We start from the raw sequence: 27,691 nt of genomic DNA on the forward strand, positions 1-27,691 counted from the left end.
GTTACCTTCTATAAGTGGAATCACGCAATATTTGTCTTTTTGTATCTGGCTTACATCTCTTAGCTTAATGTTTTCAAGACTCATCCATGCTATGGCATGTATTGAAGTTTCCTTCCTCTTTAAGGATAAATAATAGTCCATTGTATTTATATACTACATTTTGTTTATCTGTGTATCTGTCAATGGACATTTGGTTTGTTTCTACATTTTTGCTATTATGAGTAATGTATCTATGAACATTAGTGTATAGTTATTTGTCAGTTTTTTAAAAAAATAATTTTATTTATTTATTTTTGGCTGTGCTGATTGTTCGTTCCTGTGCAGTTCTTTCTCTAGATTCGACAAGTGGGGGCTACTCTCTAGCTGCGATGTGCCGGCTTCTCATTGCAGTGGCTTCTCTTGTAGCAGAGCACAGGCTCTAGGGCACTCAGGCTTCAGTAGTTGCGGCTCCCAGGCTCTAGAGTACAGGCTCAATAGTTATGGAACATGGATTTAGTTACTCTGCAGCATGTGGGATCTTCCTGGATTAGGGATTGAGCCCATGTCTCCTGCACTGGCAGGCAGATTCTTTACCACTGAGCCACTAGGGAAGCCCCTGTCAATTGTTTTTAAGAGTGGTTAATTCCCTGGCGCTTACATCCCACCCCTTGCAAAAGTAGAATAGTTTTCCAGGGTTCAAAAGAGTCCCTCAGCAGAGATGCTGATGTTGGCTGTGTGAAGTCCTCTGGGGCACTCTAAAATGTTCAAGTCAGAGGGACGTTAGTGGGGCACTTAAGGGCATTTGTTACAAGGTCTTTACCCAAGTAAGTAGAAAAGCTAGAATTTGAATTCTGGACTCTTGACTCAAAGCCCTTGCTTTTAACTGCTCTACACTGAGTGCTGTTATAAGTGTAATAGTACTGAGATTTGAAGATGAATGAGATGTGGTTATTGCCTTCAAGCACCTATCAGAGTTGAATCATCTGTTTTGCAAAATGCTGCAGGGAAGACAGTGGCATCATATGGGGCGATTTCGAACTCATAGATCCATTGTAATTGGAATCACAGGTAGCAGATGTATGGGTCCCCTTTCTCCTGACATCCAGTGGGGATGCATTCCTGGGCCAGGCATGACTGGACTCTTCATGGGGCTCTGCTTCGGGGCAGGCACTCACACATGTGCTGACCACGGAGTCATGAGTTTCCTTCCATGCCCATTGATGCAACTACATTACCTCAGCAGGATTTATCCTCCTTTGAGTCTTTCTAATAATTATCTTCACCTTGATGTCCAAGCATGAGGAGCACCTATTTGTTAGGGAAGAAATCAAGGCCCAAGAATGATAAAGAGAATACATTTAGAGGCAGTTAAAATGGTTGGTTCTGTGTATCTGTCTGAAAAAAACATCATTTACAAATGCTTTGCATTTATCTAGAGATCTAACATGAGACATTTTGTCCCTGAAAAGATGACATTAGATTGGTACTGTGGCAAAAGGAGAAAAGAAATGAGAGATCAATCAGTGAGGAAATGTTACTCTGTATTTTAACCTAAATATTAAATATTTTGTTTTAGTACTGCATTTGAGGGAGCTGGGTGTGTTAGTCAGATATTGTCAAGTTACACTCAGATAACAACTCTGTATCACGGTGGCTTACTTCTGTCTCTTGGGTACTGCATGGGTCTACCCCACATTGTCTTTATTCTGGGGCTCAAGCTGAAGGAGTGATCCCTTCCTTGAAGGAGCTCTTCTCATGGTTCAGTTCAGTGGTTGTCATGTCTGACTCTTTGTGACCCCATGGACTGCAGCTTGCCAGGCTTCCCTGTCCATCACCAACTCCCAGAGCTTACTCAGACTTATGTTCATTGAGTCAGTGATGCCACCGAACCATCTCCATCCTCTGACATCCCCTTCTCCTCCTGCCTTCAATCTTTCCCAGCATCAGGGTGTTTTCCAGTGAGTCAGTTCTTTGCATCAGGTGGCCAAAGTATTGGAGTTTCAGCTTCAGCATCAGTCCTTCCAATGAATATTTAGGACTGATTTCCTTTAGGATGGACTGGATGAATCTTCTTTCAGTCCAAGGGACTCTCAAGAGTCTTCTCCAACACCACAGTTCAAAAGCATCAATTCTTCGGTGCTTAGCTTTCTTCACAGTCCAGCTTCTTAGTCTTTTGGCTAAGATCAACTGTGCTCTCATGGTAGAGAAGAAAAAAACAACGGTTTACTCACAAGATGGCTCTTATAGCTTCTATTTGGATGTGGCATGTGTCATTTCAGCTCACATTACATTCTTTAGAACCAGTCACATGGCCAGGCCTTGTGTCAATGGGGTAAGAAAGATTCTCCCCCAAAGGGAGGGAGAGACTCTAGAGATGAACTGACTAGATAGGGACAGTGACTACTTTGAACAAATGAGGCATTTTGCTGCACTGGCTAAAATTTTATCTCATGTGCAAATTGCTTAGTAGCGTTTTAAACCATCTAATCTTTTTAGATCCCTTGCAACATATTTAATATTGTTTTTCTTCTTTTACTCATAAGGAAGAAACATACTGTACATAATGTTCTAGTTTTCTTCCCAGGATCCATGTAAAACCACCTATGTAGCTAGTATTATTTTTCCTAATAATTGAAGCAATTGTTACTGTCTTTTCAAGAACTGATCATAGAGATTGAAGGGACCATTGAGACTCAGAATCTGAATGCTGTTTATAGTCATTTGTGAAATGAATAGAGAACAAAGGACTAATTATTGACAACATGATGATCATCTTTTAAGAAATGAATACAATGTGTCTGTAGTTACTATTGACGATGATGAGGGTTGTTGTACTGATATTTATCAAGTCTCAGGCACTGTGTCGAGCACTTACACTTTTTCTGATTTAGTTATGACTCACTTTCTTTCAGAGAAGGCAATGGCACCCCACTCCAGTACTCTTGCCTGGAAAATCCCATGGGTGGAGGAGCCTGGTAGGCTGCAGCCCATGGGGTCGCTAAGAGTTGGACGCAACTGAGCGACTTCACTTTCACTTTTCACTTTCATGCATTGGAGAAGGAAATGGCAACCCACTCCAGTGTTCTTGCCTGGAGAATCCCAGGGACGGGGGAGCCTGGTGGGCTGCCGTGTATGGGGTCTCACAGAGTCAGACACGACTGAAGCGACCTAGCAGCAGCAGTAGCAGCACTTCCTTTTTGTGAAGTAACTCTTGTCACTCCTGAGGCCATTGTTACTTACTGAGATACTAGGGCTCAGAGAGGTTTGTTAACTAACTCAAGGTTAAACAGATGATAAGTATGAGTTTCAGAACTCAAGCCTGGTATGTGTTTAATCACTTACCCAAGGTTTCTCAAAGTTAGATGAGATCCCTTTTAAAGAAAGTCATTTCTTGTAGAACTCCAGGGTTGACTTAAGTTATTGTTATTGTAATGACACCTTTAATGGTATAAGCATAAAACTGGTAAGGTTTTTTTTCTAAGCTCCTACATCTTTATAAAACTTAAATCAATTTAGAAATTAAGTACACTTCATGTTGCTAATTCAAATTAACAACATTAATATAACCACATTAACTAAATTGCTGCTTATAACTGGAATATGATGCCAACTATTCTGGGCAGGCTCCTTGGCAGTCATCTGGTCTACCCTGCTGTGTGCTGAGTGATGACTCAATTCTCCCACCGTATTCACAATATCCAACTTGCGCGAAACTTTGCTTCATGCTGAGGAACTTGACATCCATTACCTTTCATTGGGTAAGGACACATCAGTTAGATTTCCAAGTCCATCTTCTTTCTTTCACTTTGACCCATGGTGATTCCTCAGGGTATAGCTTGTTGCTCAAATGCAATGGGCATGGCTGCTGTGATGATCAAGAATATCCTTCTATTATTTATTTTTAGATTATTGAAATAAAAACAACCTTAAGTTCTCAGGAGATTTGTAAATTCTTTAATATAGACAACTATGGATGTGCCCCCTCCTTCTTAGTTTTTGCTCAGGTTAAAAACTGGATTTTCTCTCTCTGGTACCATTCTGTCTTTCTTTTATAGGATTTTCTCCATATGAGACCACACCCTGTCACTACCTGAAAGGTTCTCTCATCTATTTCCAATGCTCACAGCACCTGGCAGCCTTTCACAGTAACTGGAGTTTCTTATGTAAACCTGAATAAAGGGGCTATGGTTCCCTTTTGAAATGGAGGAGTTTGAGTTTCTTGAAGATCAGAAATCATATTACAGATTTGTTCTTGAAATATCTGTTGAATAGATTTAAACTATGCTGCGTGATTTCCCTTTTAGTATATTTTGTTAGATAAGCCTACCCTTGTCTATGCACTAAGAGTTTTAACTTGATGACTTAATGCAGTAACTGACTCTTATTCATTACAATTTCACTTTTTAGAGTGGTTCCTGAATACTATTAAACACTCTGAACTTGGGCCTTGCTGAAGCCTCATGTGACTCCTCTGTGATGATCAATCATATTTTTCAGAGACCCCAGAGTTAGCATATAACATTTTTTCTGTATCTTTTTTCCAGAATACATAGATGAATGCTTGTCTCATCTGCCCATTTAAGCTGTTTCCCATCCCTTCCTATTGATTGTGGTATTTTTTTTTGGAATAGTTTACAATCTTTGCTAAAAATGTTCCTTGTGTATATGATTATGTGTATATTCTTTTCCAGTAAAAGGCTATGTAGACATAATCCTAACATGTTGATTTTAAATGTAGAAAATTTTTGTGTGATTGGATGTTTAGGGGCAAAGAGGTAGAGTTGTTGTTCTTCTACCTTTCTGTCATTTTCTCTGAAACATCTGTTAGTTGACAGATTGAGGATTTTTTTTAGTGTAAGACCCAATAATTCCTGAAAAAAATTTTTTTTTTTTTGGTAAGTACACTATAGCTAGAGCTTTGCCAATTGACATTTTACGTTTGCAGATTAAAGGAAATGCACAGATGTTTTAAAAATGAATCTAAAAACCTTATTTATCTCTTCAGTGCAATCAACTTAATTTGTTACATTTATGAAACTTTATGAAGCAATGAAAATGTTGTTATAATCAGCATATTATATTAACCATAATTATTTTCTTAAAATTTGATTTAACATCTCAAATTATTTTACTTTTACTGATTGTTGCTTGGGATTTTGCTATATTTTAAACTTGTGGATATAGCTGTGTAGTACCTAGTGGTCTGTTCCTGTAACAAAAGTTTTTAGGTGCTCCAGATTTTAAATTTAATCCCTTAGAAGAAATTGATAATGTTTCAAATTAAAATAAAAATGGTCCATGGAAAGTACAATTAATTAATACTTGGTATACAGAGTCCTTACCTTGTAGTATAGAATGTAGTCAGCCTTTCACTTCAGCACCTTATTGTGAAATATAGCCAAGGCAGCTGAACATGTAATCATGCTAAATCTGCACATGGAAAATAGCAATTATAAAATGAGTTTGGGGGAACTAAAGGAGAGAGTCGTGATATGTGGATGAGAGTGTCTGAGTTGCAGAGAGCTTCTTGGAAATGATGAGAAAGTATTTTTTAAAATCTCTGCTACATCAAGCTAGGCTTTTTGTTCCCCTCAGTTCATATCATTGTGGTAAAGAGGAAATGGCTTATTATTCAGTTCAGTCACTCAGTTGTGTTCAACTTTTTGAGACCCCATGCCAGGCTTCCCTGTCCATCACCAACTCCCGGAGCTTGTCCATTGAGTCGGTGATACCATCCAACCATCTCCTCCTCTGTCGTCCCTGTCTCCTCCCACTTTCAATCTTTCCCAGCATCAGGGTCTTTTCCAAGGAGTCAGTTTCCAGGACTGATTTCCTTTAGGATGGACTGGTTTGATCTCCTTGCAGTCCAAGGGAATCTCAAGAGTCTTCTCCAACATCACAGGTCAAAAGCATCAATTCTTTGGTGCTCAGCTTTCTTTATAGTCCAACTCTTACATCCATACATGGCTACTGGAAAAACCATAGCTTTGATTAGATGGACCTTTGTCGGCAACCCTATGAACAGTATGAAAAGGCTTATTATTAGGACTTTCAATACTTACATATATGTGTGTGTGTGTGTATATACATATATACATATATATATATATATAGGGTTGTAGCCTTCACATAATGGGAACATGTCTATTTTTCTTTCCAGTTTTAAAAAATGTTTGATGTCTTAAGCATTTTTGAATAGAGAGCCAAGTTTGACTCTGGAATGTCTAACCAGGCAAGCTTAGTGGGCTGAGAATTCTAAGACAACTTTCAGGTTCAAAACCACTGTGCCCTGTTCTGGTAGCCTTGGGCTGATCAAAGTTAACTTTTATTGAGTATTAGCTCTGTGCTGGACGTTGTACTAATAATTACTTTTCTTCTATCATCTTAATTTTTCCCAAATCACTATGGACAATACTGTTATTATACTCATTTTACAGATAAGAAAAATAAAGATTGGCAGACTAAAGAAATTTACTTAAAGCTGAACATTAAGAAATTAGAGATAGGATTCCCCATGGGTCTAATTTTGAGGTCCTCTCTTTCCTTTTTTAAAATACTATGTCTCACCTCTCTGGCTACAATTACAGAATTATTGCATTAAATGCCATGGAAGTGATTTCAATCATATGATAAGAGTTCATAATATATATTCTTTCAAATATTCAAAAACTATTTTATGTATCTTCTGTGTACCCTTAGCTCTGGGCAGGAAGAGCACCTGCATAGGACCTGAGGCTTTAGAGGGCCCACTGTGGCCCTCATCTTCCTGCATGTTCCCCATGGGGGAGGGGTCTGTAGGGCCACATGGAGGTTCCCACCTGGAACCTCTGCCTGGCATTCCAGAGTCAGCTCTGGGTACATACAGGCCTGGGACCTCCACTGCTTAAGTGAACCTGAGTGGTCGTCCAAGGTCTGCTTGGATTTCTTTGCCAAAGTCTTTCCTTCTGAGGACAAACCACTGTGTACACTGTTAGGCCTAGAGTTGCTGCTGTTCTTGTTCAGTCCCTAAGTCATGTCTGACTCTTCGTGATCCTTGGCAGCAGCATGCGAGGCTTCCCTGTCCTTCACTATCTCCTGGAGCTCGCTCAAACTCACGTCCATCGAGTCAGTGATGCCATCCAACCATCTCACCCTCTGTCATCCCCTTCTCCTGCTGCCTTTCTCAGCATCAAGGTCTTTTCTATGAGTCACTTCTTCACATCAGGTGGCCAAAGTATTGGAGCTTCAGCTTCAGCATCAGTCCTTCCAATCAATACTCAGGATTGATTTTCTTGAGAATTGACTGGTTTGATCTCCTTCCTGTCCAAGGGACTCTCAAGAGTCTTCTCTAGCACCAGTTTGAAAGCATCAATTCTTCAGTACTCAGCCTTCTTTATAGTCCAATTCTTACATCTGTACATGAGTACTGAAAAAACCATAGCTGAGGGGTACCTATTTGTGAAAGTATAGACCATGTGTCAGGAAGCTACTGCCTGTGGGTTAAGTGTACGTAACACATGTTTTTATAAATAAAGTTTTATTCAAACACACCTACACTCATTTGATCACAAATTGTCTGTGACTGCTTTTGTGCTGAAATGGCAGAGTGAATAGTTGTGACAGAGAACAAATGGCCCATAAAGCCTAAAATATTTACTATCTGGTCTTTTTAAAGAAAAGTTTGCTGGCCCCTGGTATAGACAGAGCTAGGTTAGTGTACAGTCTGTGGAGTTCACATGTGTGAGGCCTCTGGGGGTGGTTGAGCCAGGAATGGGTCAAGAAGGCTGTTGGCTGGGGGAACACATGCCTCTTGTCATCATGTTTTGGCCAAAGCTCTGAAGAGACCGGGAATTCTAAGTTCAAAATTTATCTTCTGTATCTTTATATTTGTCATGGTAAGAAGATAAAATTAATTTTATTTACTAGTTTTTTTATCTCAATTTATAACTATAAAATATATAGACATATGGTACTTGGATTTCTGTTTGTACTCTTGCCCTGGGTCCCACAAATGTTAAAACAAATGTTAAGCCCTGGGTACAGTGTAGGGGTTTATAGTAGGAAGGTCGAGAGACTCCAACAAAGAATCACACAAATTAATATGGAATTATAATGTGGGAAGTGCTTTAGGTCATATATGGATTATATGAAATAATATAATATACTCAGAAACCTTGCTTCAATTTTCCTTTGTCCAGAGGAAACAAAAACCGCTAGAACCCACCCGCCAGCTTAGCTGGAAGTTCTAGGTCTTTCCACTAGGGTTCCTCCCATCTCTCTCCATTTTTCCTCATCTTCCTGCTTGACCCCTACCGCAGGATTACAGTGCCCTGAAGTGAGGGGGAAACGGGTATAAATCCAAGCCCAGAGATGTGTTGTCCCACCGTTATGCCATGTGATTGCACCTTTGTGCCACAAAGTGCTGCTGGTGAGACTGGCCTTTCTCAGATGGAAGATGCTGTGGGTCCCTCTATGATGACCACTGTATGGTCGCACGAGGGAAGGCTGATCCTGTCTCCCAGGGCCAAGCTCAGCCACTGGTGGGACGTGCATAGTGCAGCAGATGGTGTTGGTGTCCCACCCTCATCTCCTCAGCACTCGTGGCCTATGTTGGAACATGAGAGCTTTTTCTTGGTCTCCATGATGTAGCACAGACTGGGAGTGCCAGGGCAGCAGCCCTCTGCCTTTAAAGAGGTATACCAAGAGGCAGGTTCTGCACTGTCTCTTGGAGCTCTTTCAGCAGAATTGAACCCAGTTGTCTGTAGCAGAAACTTCCTTGAAGATGCACCCTGTATTGGCTTCCTTCACTTCTTTGTCTTAGCACCAAACTCTCCCTTCAATATTCCCTGGGATTACCTTCTGCATCCCAATCCTTGTCTCATTGTCTGCTGTTGGGAACCCTGCTAGGAGACATGGACTTACATGGACTCCTCCTGACTTACAGCCCCACCTCATGCACAGGGTTGTGCCCCACCGCACAGGCTCTGCTTGGCATGGCAGGATCTCAAGGAGCTTTCTGTCTCACCCACTTGCTTGTCCATACAAACTTCTCCATGACTCCTGGGTCACTTGAGTCCCAGTCACCAACATGGACTGTCTGTTATCTTGAAGAAATTACTTTATTTCTGGAAACTCTAGTCTTATTTGCAACCATTTTTGTCTCCTCACAGAGATCTCACATATTCTGAATCCTAGGAATCATGACTTGGGTGTCAATGACTTTCTTCACTGAAGGCTCCAGAATCTTTTGTACATATCCTCTTCTTAATGGCTTATTTTGTAAACCAAGGATCTGAGGAGGTGCAGCCTTGGTTGGGTTACAAAAGGCTTTCTTATACCTTACCTAAAAGATCCAGGCTACTTGGTCACCCTATTTAGTTGAAGCAAGAGAGACACTCAGACAACCATTGCAGGGAAGATGAAGTCAGCTTCTCTTATTAAAAAAAAAAAAAGTCTTTCATATCATAAGAAAAAGCACTATACTTTGAGACAAGATAGCTGAGAGACCTGATTTGGATGGGATAGACCTTGTGGATGGGTATCCTGTTGTATTCTGTGATCAAAACAATGGAGAGGAATTAGCCCAGCAAAGAGGACAACATGTATGAAGGTTCTGAGACTGGAAGGGACTTGATGCATCTGAGCAACAGAGAGAAGACCCAGGCAGAGTCAGTGAAGAAAGTGGCAAGAAAGGATGCTGGAACAAGATCCTGAGAGGCCTCAGACCATGGGAAGGATTTTGGTCTTTGTCTAAAAGCACTGGGAAGCTTGGAAGGGGTTTAAGTGAGTAAGGGAAGACATTTTTTGATCAGAATTGTTCCTTAAAATGGTTTAGCTCATGTGTGAGAAATAAAATGGAGGAGTTTTAGGAAAGGGGAGATGCTTTAGGAGGGTATGGGAGAGCTTAGGCAGTGATGTTGGTGCAACAGGGTGGTGATAATAGAAGTGGAAATAAGAAATAAAGAGATTGAGAGATATTTTAGAGGTAGAATTGATAGGATTTGGTGATGGACTTGAAGCAGGTGATAAAGGAGAGCAAATTTTTATTTAAGATCTTTTAAATGAGTAGATGGAGAAGGCAATGGCACCCCACTCCTGTACTTTTGCCTAGAAAATCCCATGGACGGAGGAGCCTGGTGGGCTGCAGTCCATGGGGTCGCTAGAGTTGGACACGACTGAGCGACTTCACTTTCACTTTTCACTTCCATGCATTGGAGAAGGAAATGGCAACCTACTCCAGTGTTCTTGCCTGGAGAATCCCAAGGACGGGAAGCCTGGTGGGCTGCCGTCTATGGGATCGCACAGGGTCGGACATGACTGAAGCGACTTAGCAGCAGCAGCAAATGAGTAGAAGCGGTAAAATTTAAATGCCTGTAGGGGCAAACATGAAAAGAAGGAATCAGCCTGTTAAAAGGTAATAGGGAATGGAGGGGAACTGTGGCCAACTGGAAGATTCATGTCCATTCTTGAAGAGACGGCTGCTGGTTGGCTCTGACCAGTTGTTGGCATGTAAGGAAGCAGACCTGACATTGTCAGATTTTCAGATTTTTGAGGAGAAGCTAGAGTCTGGTTTTAATGTGAAAGGACCATTTCTGTTTATGTCGGCAACTAGATCAGAATTGAAGAACTGAAGAACACCGTACTAGTTATATATTGCACACGTGCAGGCGGCATCTGGCTCCTGGGCAGCCACTTCCTCCAGAAAGGTTTTAGAATTAACCGTAGTCTGTGACACAAAGTATTTTAAAAGTTAGGGTTGCCAATAAGAAAAAAAAAAAAAGGATACTTTAAGATGGGATAAATCTTGGGAGATCGTGATGATCTCAGCTCACATGGTCTGTCAGCAGGGCTCAGGTGATGGGCTGAGGCTGAGATCTGCAGAAATAAACTTAACCTAATTTAGAGCAGATAGCAGGAAGTGACTTTTTCTTAAAATAGACCATTCTAGACCATGATAGTCTAAGATACTTGAGTTAGACCGGAATCAAGGCTCTTTCCATCTTTTCCCCCTGGGCTTATAGTTCAAGAGTCCTTAAACCTTTTGAGAGTGAGTGGATGAGTGTTTATTTTATTTATGAATCCATATGCAATTGGAGAAAGAATTCATATAGGTTCATAAAACCTGTACAGTTTTTTATTTTAGTGTTTGAAGCCTAAATGGAACCTACCTTTGCACTTCAGATTTTATTCATAAGGTGCTTTTAAAGTGAAAGGTGTGCAATTAATTTCTTATTACATTCAGCAATATTTGTCTGTTTCTATGTCCAGTTTGATCTAATTTATCCTTAAGATTGTACATCATAAATATATAAGAAAGCATGTATTTTTTTAAAAATTAACTTTTATTGGAGTATAGTTGCTTTACAATGTTGTGTTTGCTTCTGCTGTACAAGAAAGTGAATTAGCTGTACATATACATATATCTCTTCCTTTTTGGATTTCCTTACCATTCAGGTCACCACAGAACACTGAGTAGAGTTCCCTGAGCTATACAGTAGGTTCTCATTAATTATCTATCTTATGCATACTGTCAATCCCAATCTCTGAATTTCCCCCCCCCCCTTCCCCTCCTTGATATCCATACATTTGTTCTCTACATCTGTGCCTCTATTAGTGTTTAGAAAGAAGGTGTTTTTGAGAATTTACAAGAAAGCTCAATGATTGGGCCTATCTTGGCTTCATAATAGTATTTAAAACAGTAAGATCTTAACTGCTACCTCATTTTCTGTAATGTATTTATAGGTGGTTGCAAAAGCATAGAAATGGTTTTCTTGAAGTCAGTAAAGGGTAACAGGAGTCCTTGCATTATTGATTACTGAGTAGAGTTGATCTTGCTATTTCTCAGAGATTCATTTTTTAGAACTGAAAAAAATGGGATAGATGAGAATTAGGAGATGGCAACCAAAAAAAACCCAACTGTCAAAACATGTACCTAAAAATATATCAGGAGACTTAAACACATCTGGGCTGAGGGATTTGGAAATGACTCAGAACAGGAAGGAATCACGAGACTTAGGAGGACTTGAAGCCATGGGAATTTGCCTTTGCTTTACCTTGTCAGTTCAGTTCAACTCTCAGGCGTATCCGACTCTTTGTGACCCCATGGACTGCAGCACGCCAGGCTTCTCTGTCCATCCCTAACTCCCGGAGCTTGCTCAAACTCATGTCCATTAAGTCAGTGATGTCATCCAACCATCTTGTCTTCTGTCATCCCCTTCTCCTCCTGCCTTCAATCTTTCCCAGCATCAGGGACTTTTCCAGAGTCAGTTCTTCGTATCAAAAGTATTGGAGTTTCAATTTCAGCATCTGTCCTTCCAATGAATATTCAGGAATGATTTCCTTCAGGATGGATAGGTTGGATCTCCTTGCAGTCCAAGGGACCTTTAAGACTCTTCTCCAACACCACAGTTCAAAAGCATCAATTCTTCGGCGCTTAGCCTTCTTCACAGTCCAACTCTCACATCCATACATGACTACTGGACAAACCGTAGTTTTGACTAGATGGACCTTTGTTGGCAAAGTAATGTCTCTGCTTTTGAATATGCTGTCTAGGTTGGTCACAGCTTTTCTTCCAAGGAGCAAGCGTCTTTTAATTTCATGGCTGCTGTCACCATCTGCAATGATTTTGGAGCCCAAGATAATAAAGTTTGTCACTGTTTCCATTGTTTCCCCATCTATTTGCCATGAAGTGATGGGACCAGATGCCATGATCTTCATTTTTTGAATGTTGAATTTTAAGTCAGTTTTTTCACTCTCCTCTTTCACTTTCATCAAGAGGCTCTATAGTTCCTCTTCACTTTCTGCCATAAGGGTGGTGTCATCTGAGTATCTGAGGTTATTGATATTTCTCCCGGCAATCTTGATTCCAGCTTGTATTCATCCAGCCCAGCATTTTGGATGATGTGTTCTGCATATAAGTTAAATAAGAAGGGTGACAATATACAGCCTTGACGTACTCCTTTCCCAACTTGGAACCAGTCCATTATTCGATGTCTGGTTCTAACTGTTGCTTCTTGACCTGGATAGTGATTTCTCAGGAGGCAGGTCAGGTAGTCTGGTATTCCCATCTCTTTTGGAATTTTCCACAGTTTATTGTGATCCACACAGTCAAAGGCTTTGGCATAGTCAATAAAGCAGAAGTAAATGTTTTTCTGGAACTCGCTTGCTTTTTTAGTGATCCAATGGATGTTGACAATTTGATCCCTGGTTCCTCTGCCTTTTCTAAATCTAGCTTGAACATCTGGAAGTTCACAGTTCACATACTGTTGAAGCCTGGCTTGGAGAATTTTGAGCATTATTTTGCTAGCATGTGAGATGAGTGCAATTGTGTGGTAGTTTGAACATTCTATGGTATTGCCTTTCTTTAGGATTGGAATGAAAATTGACCTTTTCCCGTCCTGTGGCCACTGCTGAGTTTTCCAAATTTGCTGACATACTGAGTGCAGCACTTTCACAGCATCATCTTTTAGGATTTGAAATAGCTCGACTGGAATTCTATCATCTCCACTAGCTTTGTTTGTAGTGATGCTTCCTAAGGCCCACTTGACTTTGCATTCCAGGATGTCTGGCTCTAGGTGAGTGATCATACCATTGTGGTTGCTGCTGCTGCTAAGTCACTCCAGTCATGTCCGACTCTGTGTGACCTCATAGACGGCAGCCCACCAGGCTCCCCGTCCCTGGGATTCTCCAGGCAAGAACACTGGAGTGGGTTGCCATTTCCTTCTCCAACGCATGAAAGTGAAAAGTGAAAGTAAAGTCGTTATGTTGTGCCCTTAGCGACCCCATGGACTGCAGCCTACCAGGCTCCTCCATCCATGGAAGTTTCCAGGCAAGAGTACTGGTTATCTGGGTCATAAAGATCTTTTTTGTATAGCTCTTCTGTGTTCTTGCCATCTCTTCTTAATATCTTCTGCTTCTGTTAGGTCCATACCATTTTTGTCCTTTTTTGTGTCCATCTTTGCTTGAAATATTCCCTTGGTATCTCTAACCTTCTTGAAGAGATCTCTAGTCTTTCCCATTCTATTGTTTTCCTCTGTTTCTTTGCACTGATCACTGAGGAAGGCTTTCTTGTCTCTCTTTGCTATTCTTTGGAACTCTGGATTCAGATGGGTATATCTTTCCTTTTCTCCTTTGCCTTTTGCTTCTCTTCTTTTCACAGCTATTTGTAAGGCCACTTCAGACAACCATTTTTCCTTTTTGCATTTCTTTTTCTTGGGGATGGTCTTGATCACTGCCTCCTGTACAGTGTCACAAAACTCTGTCCGTAGTTCTTCAGGCACTCTGTCAGATCTAATCCCTTGAATCTATTTGTCACTTCCATTGTATAATCATAAGGGATTTGATTTAGGTCATACCTGAATGGTCTAGTAGTTTTCCCTACTTTCTTCAATTTAAGCCTGAATTTGGCAATAAGGAGCTCATGATCTGAGCCACAGTCAGCCCCTGGTCTTGTTTTTGCTGACTGTATAGAGTTTCTCAATCTTGGGCTACAAAGACTATAATCAGTCTGATTTCAGTGTTGACCATCTGGTGATGTCCATGTGTAGAGTCGTCTCTTGTATTGGTGGAAGAGGGTGTTTGCTATGACCAGTGCATTCTCTTGGCAGAACTCTGTTAGCCTTTGCCCTGCTTCATTCACTGCAAGGCCAAACTTACCTGTTACTCCAGGTATCTCTTGACTTCCTACTTTTCCATTCCGGTCTCCTATGATGAAAAGGACATCTTTTTTTCGGTGTTAGTTCTAGAAGGTCTTGTAGGTTTTCATAGAACCGTTCAACTTAAGCTTCTTCGGCAGTAGTGGTTGGGGCATAGACTTGGATTATTGTGATATTGAATGGTTTGTCTTGGAAACAAACAGAGATCATTCTGTTGTTTTTGTGATTGCACCCAGGTACTGTATTTCAGACTTTTTTGTTGACTATGAGGGCTACTCCATTTTTTCTAAGGGATTCTTGCCCACAGTAGTAGATATAATGGTCATCTGAATTAAATTTGCCCATTCCAGTAGATTTTAGTTCACTGATTCCTAAATTGTCGATGTTCATTCTTTCCATCTCCTGTTTGACTACTTCCAATTTATCTTGTCAACTGGGCCTTTTTGTAATCTGCAAAATCTACACCGCTTTGTGTGCTTTGGAGTTAGTAATGAAGTGGTTCCAGGAAGCCATCCTGCTCTTTGTAAATTTGGTGGAAGAGACTAATTCCAAAATAAAGCATTGGGCCTAGGTTGCTAATTAAAATTTACTGTTAAGAAAGAGATGTATAGGGATAAAAAAATTATAACAGATGAGTTATATGGTATTATACAAAATGCTTCTTGTCTGTAGTGACCTTGATGTAAGAAACATCAACCGATTTCCTCACATCGTACATGCACCGCCTGCTGATGACTGACTTGAGTTCTTTTTAAAATTCTCATTTCTTTGTTGTGTGAAAAATAAATACAGAATTATATTAATTTCTTTTGCTAGAGGATTAAAACTCCAAACAGTCATTCGCTTGATCTTCTGTATTTCTCAAGAGGTCATTTCTGAGCCTTTTGGGTAAGTTTCATGTCCATGCCCTGCAAGCAGTGCCTAATTCCTGTCACCATCTTCCCCTCCAACTTTGTTAGATATGAGATGAAGAAAATGTTGAGAAAGTCTCCTCTCGTGTGTAAACTTCCCATAGACAGGAGATGTGTCTGTTTCAATCACTGCTTTATCCCCAGCTTTCAAGAGTGGGAATTAAGCTGGTGGTTAAAATATAATTATTGCATGAATAAAGTGGAATATTCAGTGAATTCAGGTATTTGGGAGGGAAAAGGGATTCTCTTGTCACATAAATTTGGTAATTGATTTATACCTTACATTTTCAGTTTTGTTTATTTAAAAAAATTGTTTTGCCTGTACTGTGTGGCATGTGGGATCTTAGTTCTCTGACAAGGGGTCAAATGTGCACTCTCTACAATGGGAGCAGGGAGTTGTAAGCACTTGACTGGCAGGGAAGTTCCTCAGTTCTAGTCACAACCCAGCTTGGTGTCCTAAAGTGTCTGAGACACCTTGGTGTACAATCAAAACCCCATTAAGCCTTGTTTATCTGAACAGGCAAGTGCTGTTGAAGAGCACTGACCTAAAGCAGAGCTACTGTAGCACATTAATGGTGCTTAATAAATACTTTTCAAGGTTTATTTACTAAATATGTGGTGATCCTGAGTTGGGTAATTCAGAGACTTTTAGCAGCCTCAAGAGATGATAGCTTCTGTGCTGAGTTGAGAATAAAGACTAGAGGCTGTAGAGGAAAGATATCCAAGGGTGAGAGGGTCTGAGTGTAAATTGTGTTAACATTTCTGAAGGGAGTTTTGATGTGGGTATCAAGAGCCTTTAAATTTCAATCTTGTAATGTTACTTCTAGAACCTTATCCTAGGGGAGTAATAAGAGATGTAGGCAAAGCTTTCTCTATCAGAATACTGACTGAGATATTTTAAAATTTTAAAAAGAAATTAAGTGTCCCAGTGAGCCAATTCACTGGAAAAGACCCTAAAGCTGGGAAAGATTGAAGGTAAAAGGAGAAGGGGATGGCAGAGAATGAGATGATTAGATAGCATGTCATACTCAATGAGCATGAATTTGAGCAAATTTTGGGAGATAGTGGAAGACAGGAGAGTTTGGCATGCTGCAGTGCATGGGGTTGCAGAGTCGGACATGACTCAGTGACTGAACAACAACATGTCCCAGCGTGTCTCATAATAGGTGGTTAGTTGAGGAAATGATTGGATAGCCGTTCAATGAAACACTAACTGACTGTTTCAGTTCTTTTGCTATGTAAAAACCACCAAAACCCTTCAAGCTCAGAAGGTTTTAAACAAGAATGAATTATTTCCTGTCGCTACATGGATTGACTGAGTGGTCCTTCGTGTTGCACAGTGTTCGCTGTCACTCATGCACTGATTTCAGATGGCAGCTGGGCTGGGCTGGAAGGTGCGAGGCGGCTGTCTTACCAGGCCGGCATCTTAGTGCTGGCTGTTGGCTGGGTTACTTGTGCTTTCCTTCTTATAATCTCTCTCCATGTCGTATCTCATCTTCCAGGGCCTTTCTGTGTTGTTTCTTTTTTCAGTTACAACTCTGCTTTTGAAGAGAGCAAAATCAGAAGCTGCTAGGTCTCTTCAAGGCCAGGCCCAGAGCTGGAACAGTGTCACTTCTGCAGCATCTGAATGCGATATGAATTCTATCTGAAATTATATAAATACGCACAATAGGAATCGGAAACAACACCATAGAGGTTGTCTATGAAGGACAAAATTGAGGGTGTTTTCACTTTCTTCTGTATACATATATGAATTTAAATTTTTTCTATAAACTTTTATTAGCTGTTTTAAAAATTAAGGAAACTAATCATTTATTGGGCCATTTAGAAAGTCTTGGCAAGTGTCAAAGGTTAGGAGATATATATGTTATATTCTGTGATCCCAATGCCATAAAATTAAGACTACAAAGTTTTAGCCCAAAACATCTATCTACTTTGACATTTAAATGTATCCTGAATATTTCCTAGAATAGAAAAAATTTCAAAAGAAAAATAGCAAGATGTTTACAGAAAGATTTTATGCATAAAACATCTAGCCAGTATGTGTAATCTTACATGCATTTGTCAGAAAACATGACTGAAGATAAATGAACATTTACTGCAAAATGGCAAATATAACAAAAATAAACACATAGGAAATAGAAATTACTATTAAGGATAAAGAGATATTGATGAAATGGGAGACAAACTATAGTAAAACGTATCAGTAGAACATAGACAAGCATTTGTCATGTTGTCATCAAGAGAAACAGAAAAATATAAGCAACATTAGGAATGCGATGGAGACATAATTTGAAGAGATTTTAAATTTTTGAAGGAAGAATTATATAGAACAATACTAGGAAGACTGAAAAATCTCAATACAACAGACTGTTGTATTGAGAAATATTTTAATGATCATTGACACATAATAGGTAACAAATCTGAATAGATCAGTAAGCATAGTAAATAGTTAGAAGATAACAACTAAGCATGTTTAATTTTATGGGTGTGTTCTACCAAACATTTCAGGAATAGAGAAGTTTCATATTATGCTATTTGAGGCTATATGAAAAATGGAAAACTTTTCAATCCATTCTATGACACTAAACTGCTGATACTAAATGTCGAAAAAGAGTATTCAAATATTTAAACAAAGAAACATTATTTCAAGCAAGTTAATATATCTGTGCATGTTATATGTTATGTGTGTGTTGTGTGTTTCTAAAAGGAAATCTTTTTGTTTGTTGGTGGTTGCAATTCTCTGAAGCCTTGGCCAGCTGAGCTGGTAATGTTACTGAAGATTAAATCTGTGTGGGTGTAAATTTTACTGAATTTGGATTGGGATTTCAAACCTAGCTAGAGACCTCAGAAATGTCAGCCTCTAGACACAAGAGAAGATAGAGAAGGGCAAGTCAGATTTCATTACTTCTTCTTAGAAGATAATATCTGTAAGTGGTGGCTTACTGTACTGTAAGTCACTTCAGTCGTGTCCGACTCTGGGCGACCCCATAGATGGCAGCCCACTAGGCTTCCCCATCCCTGGGATTCTCAAAGCAAGAACACTGGAGTGGGTTGCCGTTTCCTTCTCCAACGCATGAAAGTGAAAAGTGAAAGTGAAGTCGCTCAGTAGCATCCGACTCTTAGCGACCTCATGGACTGCAGCCTACCAGGCTCCTCTGTCCATGGGATTTTCCAGGCAAGAGTACTGGAGTGGGGTGCCATTGCCTTCTCTGAAGTGGTGGCTTAGCTAGGGCCTAAGTTCTAAGCATAGCAAAAATAACAATTAATTTAACTATTGAAACTATAGAAGGAAACATTATTTTCTTAAGTTGATAGTGATGAATACTTAAGTTAAGAGAAAAGAAAGATCTCAAATAGATAGCCTAACTTTATATCTCAAGGAACTGGAAAAAGCACAAACTAACCTCCAAGTTACTAGGAGGAGGAAAATAACAAAGATCAGAGTTGAAATGAATAGAGACTAAAAAAGACAATGGAAAATGTAGAAAATTTAGAACATGCAAATAAACAAAAGGAAGAAAATGAAAACCATTTGAACCCAATCGCTGTTAACATTTCAACATGTATTGTTCCAGTCTTCTCTGCAAGTTAGTATGTATGCATGTATGTTTTAAAATGTGAATCGACCATAAAAATTTTTTTTAGTCTACTTACCCCCACTACTAGTATGTCATGAGCGTCTTTCTATCTCATTGAATATTCATGTAATGGTCACATTATTCTAACTTCTGTCTGTCTCTCTCTCATCATTTATGTAACTGAATTACTATTGTTGGACCTGTTGACTCACCTGTTTGTTTTTTTTTTTAAACATATTATTTGTGCAAAAGGTTTAGATACAAAATGATTTTTGTATGTTTTCAAGGAAACCAAAATTAAGCTTTGAGCAACATAGAGATTTGAAATTAAGTTCACTCGTTAGAAACAGGTGTATAACTCTTTGGAGGGACTTTTTAGGGAAAGAAGAAGCCTATATGCAAAGTATTTCTTTATGCTATATGTGAGGAGTCTCTTGAGCATAAATGACAGATACTCTGATTAGAATTGACTGTAGCAAAAAATAAAATTTGTCAGTTCCCCCTGAGCCTCCGCCGCCGCTGCCCCTCTGCCAGCGCTCCGGCGCCACCTCGGGCCGGCGGTCCTCCGCGGGAGGGAGCGAGGCGGCGGGCGGCCGGGCGAGCGGCTGACGGGGGCGGCGGGGCGGCCGGCGGATCCTGCAGCGCTCGGCGGCGGCGCGTTGTTTCCATGGGGTTGGCCCGCCGCAATATAAAAAAAAAAAAATAAAATAAAATAAAATAAAATTTATTGGTGAATGTATCGTGATCTGTTGCCTTAGTAATGCTCCAAAACAACCAGCCACAAAACATCAGTGACATACTAAGACATTTTTATATTGTCTATGAGTGTATGGGGCCCTCTGGATCTCAGCTGGACTTGCTCATGCACCTGTGGTCAGCCACTGGGTGGCTAGGCAGCTCTGCTGATCTTGGCTGGGTTTGCTCAAGTGTCTGGGGGGTTGGTTGGCTATTGGCTAGGAAAAAAAAACTTCCCTGTTGGCTCAGACAGTAAAGCATCTGCCTACAATGCAGGAGATCCGGGTTCAATCCCTGGGTTGGGAAGATCTGGAGAAGGAAATGGCAACCCACTCCAGTATTCTTGCCTGGAAAATCCCATGGATGTAGGAGCCTGGTAGGCTACAGTCCATGGGATCACAAAGAGTTGGACACTACTGAGCAACTGCACTCTCACTCACAGGACATCTTGACTCTGTATTTCTCATCTTTCAGCAGGCTAGGGTGGGCATGTTTTAAAATTTCTGTGGCAGAAGAAAATGAATGAGAAGGTAAACACATAAGTGCTATTGCAGGCTTCACATTTACTATCACCTTTTTGACCAAAGCAAGTCACATGACTGAACCCAGAGTCAGATTGGGAGGGCACAGCCAAGGACTCAGATAGAGGAAGGGTATAGAGTTGGGACCGTTAACGTAGTTAGTCTGCCTGGCATGTGTAGCTATAATGGCCTAGGAATAGATGTGGCTTCAGTAACTGCTGGGTGCAGAGTATCGGATGATGTCATCTGGTTTGATTTCATACCGTTCAAAGATTGGCTCTGCTTTCCTTTGCATTAGCTTCACTCTCAGGAAAGCACTTTCCACATGGTAGTACTCAGAAACTCTGTCTTGAAAGCATATAATTCTAGCTTGAAAAGAGTTTATCTTTCCCAGTTATTCCAGCAAAAGTCATGATATGGACTGATTTTGAATGACTGTGGGTCACATGCCCATCCCTAAACCAGCTGTCATGTCTGGGGGATGAAATGTGATGATCAGCCAGGTCTGGGTCATGTTCTTACGACTGGCATCCTCCAGGATAGAGTAAAGAGAGTCAGCCTTACCTAAACCTAATGAATTGTGGGTAGAGATTTGGAAATAATTTCTCTGAGAAAAATGGAGAGTATTACCAGGAATTGGGGGGGGCGGTGGGGAGTGGAGGGAGAATGAATGATATGCAGGTAAAATAAAAGATGACTTCTATAATGCTATTAATGTACTTATCTCACTGATACTACCAACAAAAACTATTTATTGACTATTCTGTGCTAGGTATCAAACTGGGTGTTTTAAAAACATTATCTTACATATTTCTTACAGTACTGATTTAGGTAATTTTACCCACATTTTATGGATCAGAGAAAGGAAGCACATAGCAGACAGTTTGCCACGGTCACTCAGCTTGTCAGCGTTAAAGTGGATATTTGAACCTCAGTTGGCTTCTCTCCAAAAATCTGTGGTCTCTGTGTCTAAAAGCTGAAGAAAAAGAAAGTACACTAAACATACCCTAAGAGGAAGAACAGGAAGCCAAGATGCACCCATTAAGACCATTTGGATCTTAGCACTGGAGGATAATCACAATCTTGTAGCCCTGGCTACATAAATCTGCCCCAGAGTACTTGCATAACCATGGAGTGAGGTGAAGTGTTAGTTGCTCAGTCATGTAGGACTCTTTGTGAACCCATGGACTGTAGCCTGCCAGGCTCCTCCACCCAAGGAATTCTCCAGGCAAAAATACTGGTGTGGGTAACCATTCCCTTCTCCAGGGGATCTCTCCAGGAGAGAGACGGGACTGTGATCTTCTCTGGTGAGAGCGTTTAGGATTTGGCAGTATGTATAGGAGACTTGTTGGTTTGAGCCACCTCTTTTCTTCTAACTTCAAGATGGCCAATACGTTCCAACTCATGTGTCTGTATCAGTTGGTTGGTAAACTGTTTAGGATGTTGTGTTGATAAGAGTCCTGAATTTAGTGGGAAAAAAGATTGTGATGGATTAGTGATGTCTGCAATGGGTACAGGAAGGGAGGTGACAACCTGTTTGACTATTAGTTGACATTCTTGGAAACAAGATATCAGAGTCACTGTCAGGCCACTTGTATATGAGGGTCATGTGCCTCAGATGGAGTATTTTATAGTTAAGATCTCTATGATACAGAATTCTATGGTGATTTTTCTGGAGGCCCCAACTATCACTTAGCACAGACCAAAATGCAAAGTTTCATTTTCCTAAGGAAAAATGAGCTTCTTTTTTGCTCTAAGAACTTTTGACCTTGCTTGGGTGCATGATGGGGGAAATCTACAAAATGTTTAAATGTACTTAGTAAAGTTTGGGGTCCTTGCTATTTTTAAATAAGCATAGGTTTGACTATTATCTATCATTCTTATCATCAATCTATCATCTATATGTACACACACACACACACACACACATATACACACATATTTTTGAAATATAATGCTGTTAATGGTCAGAGTTCTAAATAAATTTATTTTTGATTATTTTTTTCCCTCACTTTTCAGATCTCTGTTTGGATGCATTTTCCAGTACAGACTATGAAAAGAATGTGGTGAAAATTCTGGCCAACGGTGGAAACATTGGCTTAATCTCCAACTTAATATAGCATTCCTTCTCTTCTGTAGCACCTCATAAGAAAAGAAAAATGTATGGAAGTGCAAGAACAATCACCAATCTGGAAGGTAGCCCTTCCAGATCACCTCGTTTGCCACGGTCTCCTCGTCTGGGCCACCGAAGAACAAGTAGTGGGGGAGGTGGAGGAACAGGCAAGACTCTGTCCATGGAGAATATCCAGTCCCTTAATGCAGCCTATGCTACATCTGGACCCATGTATCTGAGCGATCATGAGGGGGTGGCTTCAACAACTTACCCAAAGGGCACTATGACTCTGGGAAGGGCCACAAATCGAGCTGTATATGGAGGCCGGGTCACAGCTATGGGGAGTAGTCCCAATATTGCCTCTGCTGGACTTTCCCACACAGATGTCCTTTCATACACGGATCAACATGGCGGTCTGACCAGCTCATCCCATCATCACCACCACCAGGTCCCCTCCATGTTGAGGCAGGTAAGAGATAGCACCATGTTAGACCTTCAGGCCCAGCTCAAGGAACTTCAGAGAGAGAATGACCTCCTACGAAAAGAGCTCGACATCAAGGATAGCAAGTTGGGATCTTCCATGAACAGTATCAAGACCTTCTGGAGTCCTGAGCTCAAGAAGGAGAGAGTCTTGAGGAAAGAAGAGGCAGCTCGGATGTCTGTCCTCAAGGAGCAGATGAGGGTTTCCCATGAAGAAAATCAGGTAGGTTATGACTCACGTCAATGTTTTCAGCCTTGGTTTCTCACTGAGTAGTTGATGCTTTGCAGATGGTACCATGGCCTGTACAGGGGGAAGTTCGGCATCATCAAGAAACCTATGGTTTAGTACATGTTTGACATGAAGACTACAAGACAGTATAGGAAAGATAAAGTTACAGCTTGTGATCTGCTTATTTGCCAATAACCCTTTCACATTGTTGCAGAAGAAGGGGAACCACACCTCAATGGCTAACTTTTATACTTGGTTCATTTTGTTTTCTTTTTCAGTAGTCCCAAAAGCAGCTCAGACGTGCTTCCCCCTGAATAGAAGAAGAGTATACACTTTAAAAACAACATTTAGAAGGCTACATCTGACTGGTGAATTGATTTTTTTTTTTTTTTTTGATGCACCAGCAACATTATTTCCTTCTAGAATGAGGGAAGTTGGTTCACTAAATAGCAAACTGAAAAATATTAAATGGGATTGGATAGGATGGATTTGATATTATGTTAGAGAAACATGATAAATTTTAACCTAGTCTTTCTACTTTTATCCATTCAGTACTAATTAAACATCTAACTATGTGCAGGGCACATTCGTACTCTCTTTTGGTCCATCATCCATGTCATAGCAAGATTAGTTTTCCCAGTGTCTACTTGTAGTTATGCCGTTCCCCTGCTTTAAAGCTGTCAATAATTACTCGTTGCCTCCAGAATGAAGTATACCTCTGACTAAGCCTATAGCACCTTCTCCTGGAATGTCTAACCCTGCCTTTGTAGTCTTATCTCATACCACCTCCTTCTACATCTGTGCTCGCTACACTCACTTCAGTTCAGTTCAGTCGCTCAGTCATGTATGACTATTAGCAACCCCCTGGATTGCAGCATGCCAGGCCTCCCTGTCCGTCACTAACTCCTGGAGTTTACTCAAACTCATGTCCATTGAGTCGGTGATGCCATCCAACCATCTCATCCTCTGTCGTCCCCTTTTTCTCCTGCCTTCAATCTTTCGCAGCATCAGGGTCTTTTCAAATGAGTCAGTTCTTCGCATCAGGTGGCCAAAGTATTAGAGTTTCAGCTTTAGCACCAGGCCTTCCAATGAATATTCAGGACTGATTTCCTTTAGGATGGACTGGTTGGATCTCCTTTCTGTCCAAGGGACTCTCAAGAGTCTTCAACAACACAGTTCAAAAGCATCAATTCTTCTGCACTCAGCTTTCTTTACGGTCCAACTCTCACATCCATACATGACTACTGGAAAAACCATAGCTTTGACTAGATGGACCTTTGTTGGCAAAATAATGTCTCTGCTTTTTAATATTATGTCTAAGCTTTTCTTCCAAGGAGCAAGCAAGTCTTTCAATTTCATGGCTGCAGTCACCATCTGCAGTGATTTTGGAGCCCAAGAAAGGAAAGTCTGTCACTGTTTCCCCATCTATTTGCCATGAAGTGATGGGACCAGATGCCATGATCTTAGTTTTCTGAATGTTGAGTTTTAAGCCAACTTTTTCACTCTCTTCTTTCACTTTCATCAAAAGGCTCTTTAGTTCTTCTTCACTTTCTGCCATAAGGGTGGTGTCATCTGAGGTTATTGATATTTCTCCTGGCAGTCTTGATTCCAGCTTGTGCTTCATCCAGCCCAGCATTTCTCATGATGTACTCTGCAAATAAGTTAAATAAGCAGGGTGACAATATACAGCCTTGATGTACTCCTTTTCCTATTTGGAGCCAGTCTATTGTTCATGTCCAGTTCTAACTGTTGCTTCCTGACCTGCATACAGATTTCTCAAGAGGCAGGTCAGGTGGTCTGGTATTCTATCTCTTGAAGAATTTTCCAGAGTTTGTTGCTCCCTACACTACCACTTGGGAATTCCTGCACATACTCAAGATTTCTCACTTCCATTCCTTTCTGTTCCCTTCCATTAGTGGCCTTCTCAGCATCCCCTCTCCCTGCCTCTGTCTATTCAGTCCCAGCTAGTTTCCATTTTCAAATCCTACCTACACTGTGCGTGCTAAGTTGCTTCAGTTGTGTTCGATTCTGTGCAATCCAATGAACTGCCAGGATCCTCTGTCCATTGGATTCTCCAGGCAAGAATACTGGAGTGGGTTGCTATGCCCGCCTCCAGGGGATCTTCCCCACCCAGGAATTGAACCACTGTCTCTTAGGTCTCCTGCATTAGCTGGCATGTTCTTTATCACTAGCGCCACCTGGGAAACCTACCCTGTGAGGCTCATATATATGCTGCTGTTCACAGGGGCTCAGGAGTAATACATGCCTGGGATTAAGTCCCAGCCTCACCTCTTATTACCAGTGAAATAAATGCTAAGAGATGGGGAGTATAGTGTTGTGCCATTTGGCTGGAAAAAATTCTCAAATGTCATTTAACTTTCTGTAGAAGTTGAAGATAATTCTAACTTGGCTAAACTAGTGATTCTCTGATACTTGGTCTTGATGCTGGCCTAATGAAGCCCCCTGCCTTTCTGGGGATCATCTGCTGACCTCCTATACGTTTCCTTGCCTGCTACGCCATTGGAATCCAAGTGTTCATAGAAACATTCCTGATCTGTTTGAGAATCTGCTCTTCATTCTCGTTCTGTGTGTGGAAAGCAGTCATCTTATCCCTTTGATTATCTGACAGAGCCTTTGCTGGTTTTCAGATGTGGAAATGTGATTTTCAGTTGGAACAGAAAGCTTTGTTCTTCATTCCTAAATCAAATCAGTGCCCTTCACTATCATTTCTGCTTTTTTTTTTTTAATGACTTTGCTGGTATATGAAGTTCTGTTACTACTATGTGCATTTCCCCAGATCTGTACTGATTTTCTCCCCTTTTTAGTTGGTTTGGAAAAAGGTTAAAGCAGTTTAGGAATGATGCAAGAAGTGACAAAAGGTATGGAATCCATTTTATAAGCTGTCATCTCCAAAATTACTTTTTTCTTATGATTTTATCATTAAGTTTTTTGAGCACAGATTACCTACTTATACACGTATGTATATTTATTAATGACATGATGTGCTACTGTGCTAATATGTTATGTGTCTTCTATAACATTCACAAAGAATTAGCATAGAAGAGACAAAATAAAATTATTTATTAAAGTAAATTTTAATGACACACAAAACCTTTTTGTTTTAACTAAAAATATTTTAAGCTCCTTGTCTATTTTGTAAGGCATGGTTCAGTTTAAAGCACGTAATATCCACAATCCCACTTAACTGTTCCATTTTGCCTTAAGCCAGAAACAAATGAATATTTGAGGGTGCTTCTATTACCTTTTCCTTGTTCTGGGACCTAATATGATTACATGTTACCATGGTTTCTGTGGGTGGCATATGACTATGCAACATATGACCCAGTGAAAGCCCCAGTATTAACCTGTTGCTGCTAAGTTGCTTCAGTCGTGTCCGACTCTGTGCGACCCCATAGACGGCAGCCCACCAGGCTCCCTCGTCCCTGGGATTCTCCAGCAAGAACACTGGAGTGGGTTGCCATTTCCTGCTCCAATGCATGAATGTGAAAAGTGAAAGTGAAGTCGCTCAGTCGTGTCTGACTCTTAGCGACGCCATGGACTGCAGCCTACCAGGCTCCTCCGTCCATGGGATTTTCCAGGCAAGAGTACTGGAGTGGGGTGCCATTGCCTTCTCCGATTAACCTATTAGCAAACTATAATTATTTTGTTTTAAAAAATTTATTTATTTTTAATTGGAGAATAATTGTTTTACAATATTGTGTTGGCTTCAGCCATATATCACATGAATCAGCCATAGGTATACATGTGTCCCCTCCCTCTTGTTTTCTTTTTTTAGATTAAAAATATAAAAGGGGGGATAAGCATGGAGATTTTGAAAATTACTTGCAATATTAGGTAGTGTTACAAAATAAAGAATATAAGGATTGACAAAAAGCAAGTTATTAAAAAAAATTCAACATCTCCCTCCCACCCCCTTGAAGTATATCAGGATCCTTTTTAGGGGTATATGAATATCTGTTGGTCAGAATAGGGTAGATCCTGCTGCAGTGCTCAATAGACCTCAAATCTCAGTGACTTAACACATCAGAGATTTATTTCTTATTTACCTCAAGTATGAAGCAAGCCACAGTGACTCTTCAGGGCAGCTCTCCTCCAGGCAGTGACTCGGGATCCAGGTTTCCTGCATCTTGGCACACGGTTTCAGGAATTGCTACAGCAGAGGAAGAGAGTGCCTGGAGTTGGCACATTGGCTCCTCAGTTCCTTGGGCTGGAAGTGACACAAATACAAGGGACTGTGAGGTGTAGTCCTCTTTTCCAGGAAGGAGAGAAGAGTCAGATATGAGGGGACACTAAAAATGTTCACCAGTGCTGTTTTTATGTTTCTCAAAAAGTGGAGCTAGATGAAATGAAGTTTGGAGAACAGTCCAGACTTCTGCCTTTGCTTCTGTTTCTATTATTGCTGCTACTGCGGCCAGTAGACTTCTTTTGGGAGCTCACTACACACTAGGCATTGTGCTTAGAGCTTGGTGTACATTACCATGTTTAATG

The 27,691-nt window shown here is 40.6% G+C and overlaps 1 protein-coding gene across 6 annotated transcripts in view; it reads left to right on the forward strand.

Annotated features, from left to right (window-relative positions):
• The window catches only part of ERC2 (ELKS/RAB6-interacting/CAST family member 2), a 993,433-nt gene that overhangs the window by 17,403 nt on the left and 948,339 nt on the right, over positions 1 to 27,691 (forward strand). For all 6 annotated transcript variants that reach the window (XM_086367446.1, XM_086367443.1, XM_086367447.1 and 3 more), the window contains exon 2: positions 22,380 to 23,176. In XM_086367446.1, coding sequence (XP_086223572.1) covers positions 22,520 to 23,176 — 657 coding nt within the window. In that variant the 5' untranslated portion in view covers positions 22,380 to 22,519. The remainder of the gene's footprint in view (positions 1 to 22,379; positions 23,177 to 27,691) is intronic.

The sequence above is a fragment of the Bos grunniens genome, chromosome 22, assembly GCF_055505025.1.
Source record: "Bos grunniens cultivar Pamir isolate PY7600 chromosome 22, Bosgru_T2T1.0, whole genome shotgun sequence".
Lineage (NCBI taxonomy): Eukaryota > Metazoa > Chordata > Mammalia > Artiodactyla > Bovidae > Bos > Bos grunniens.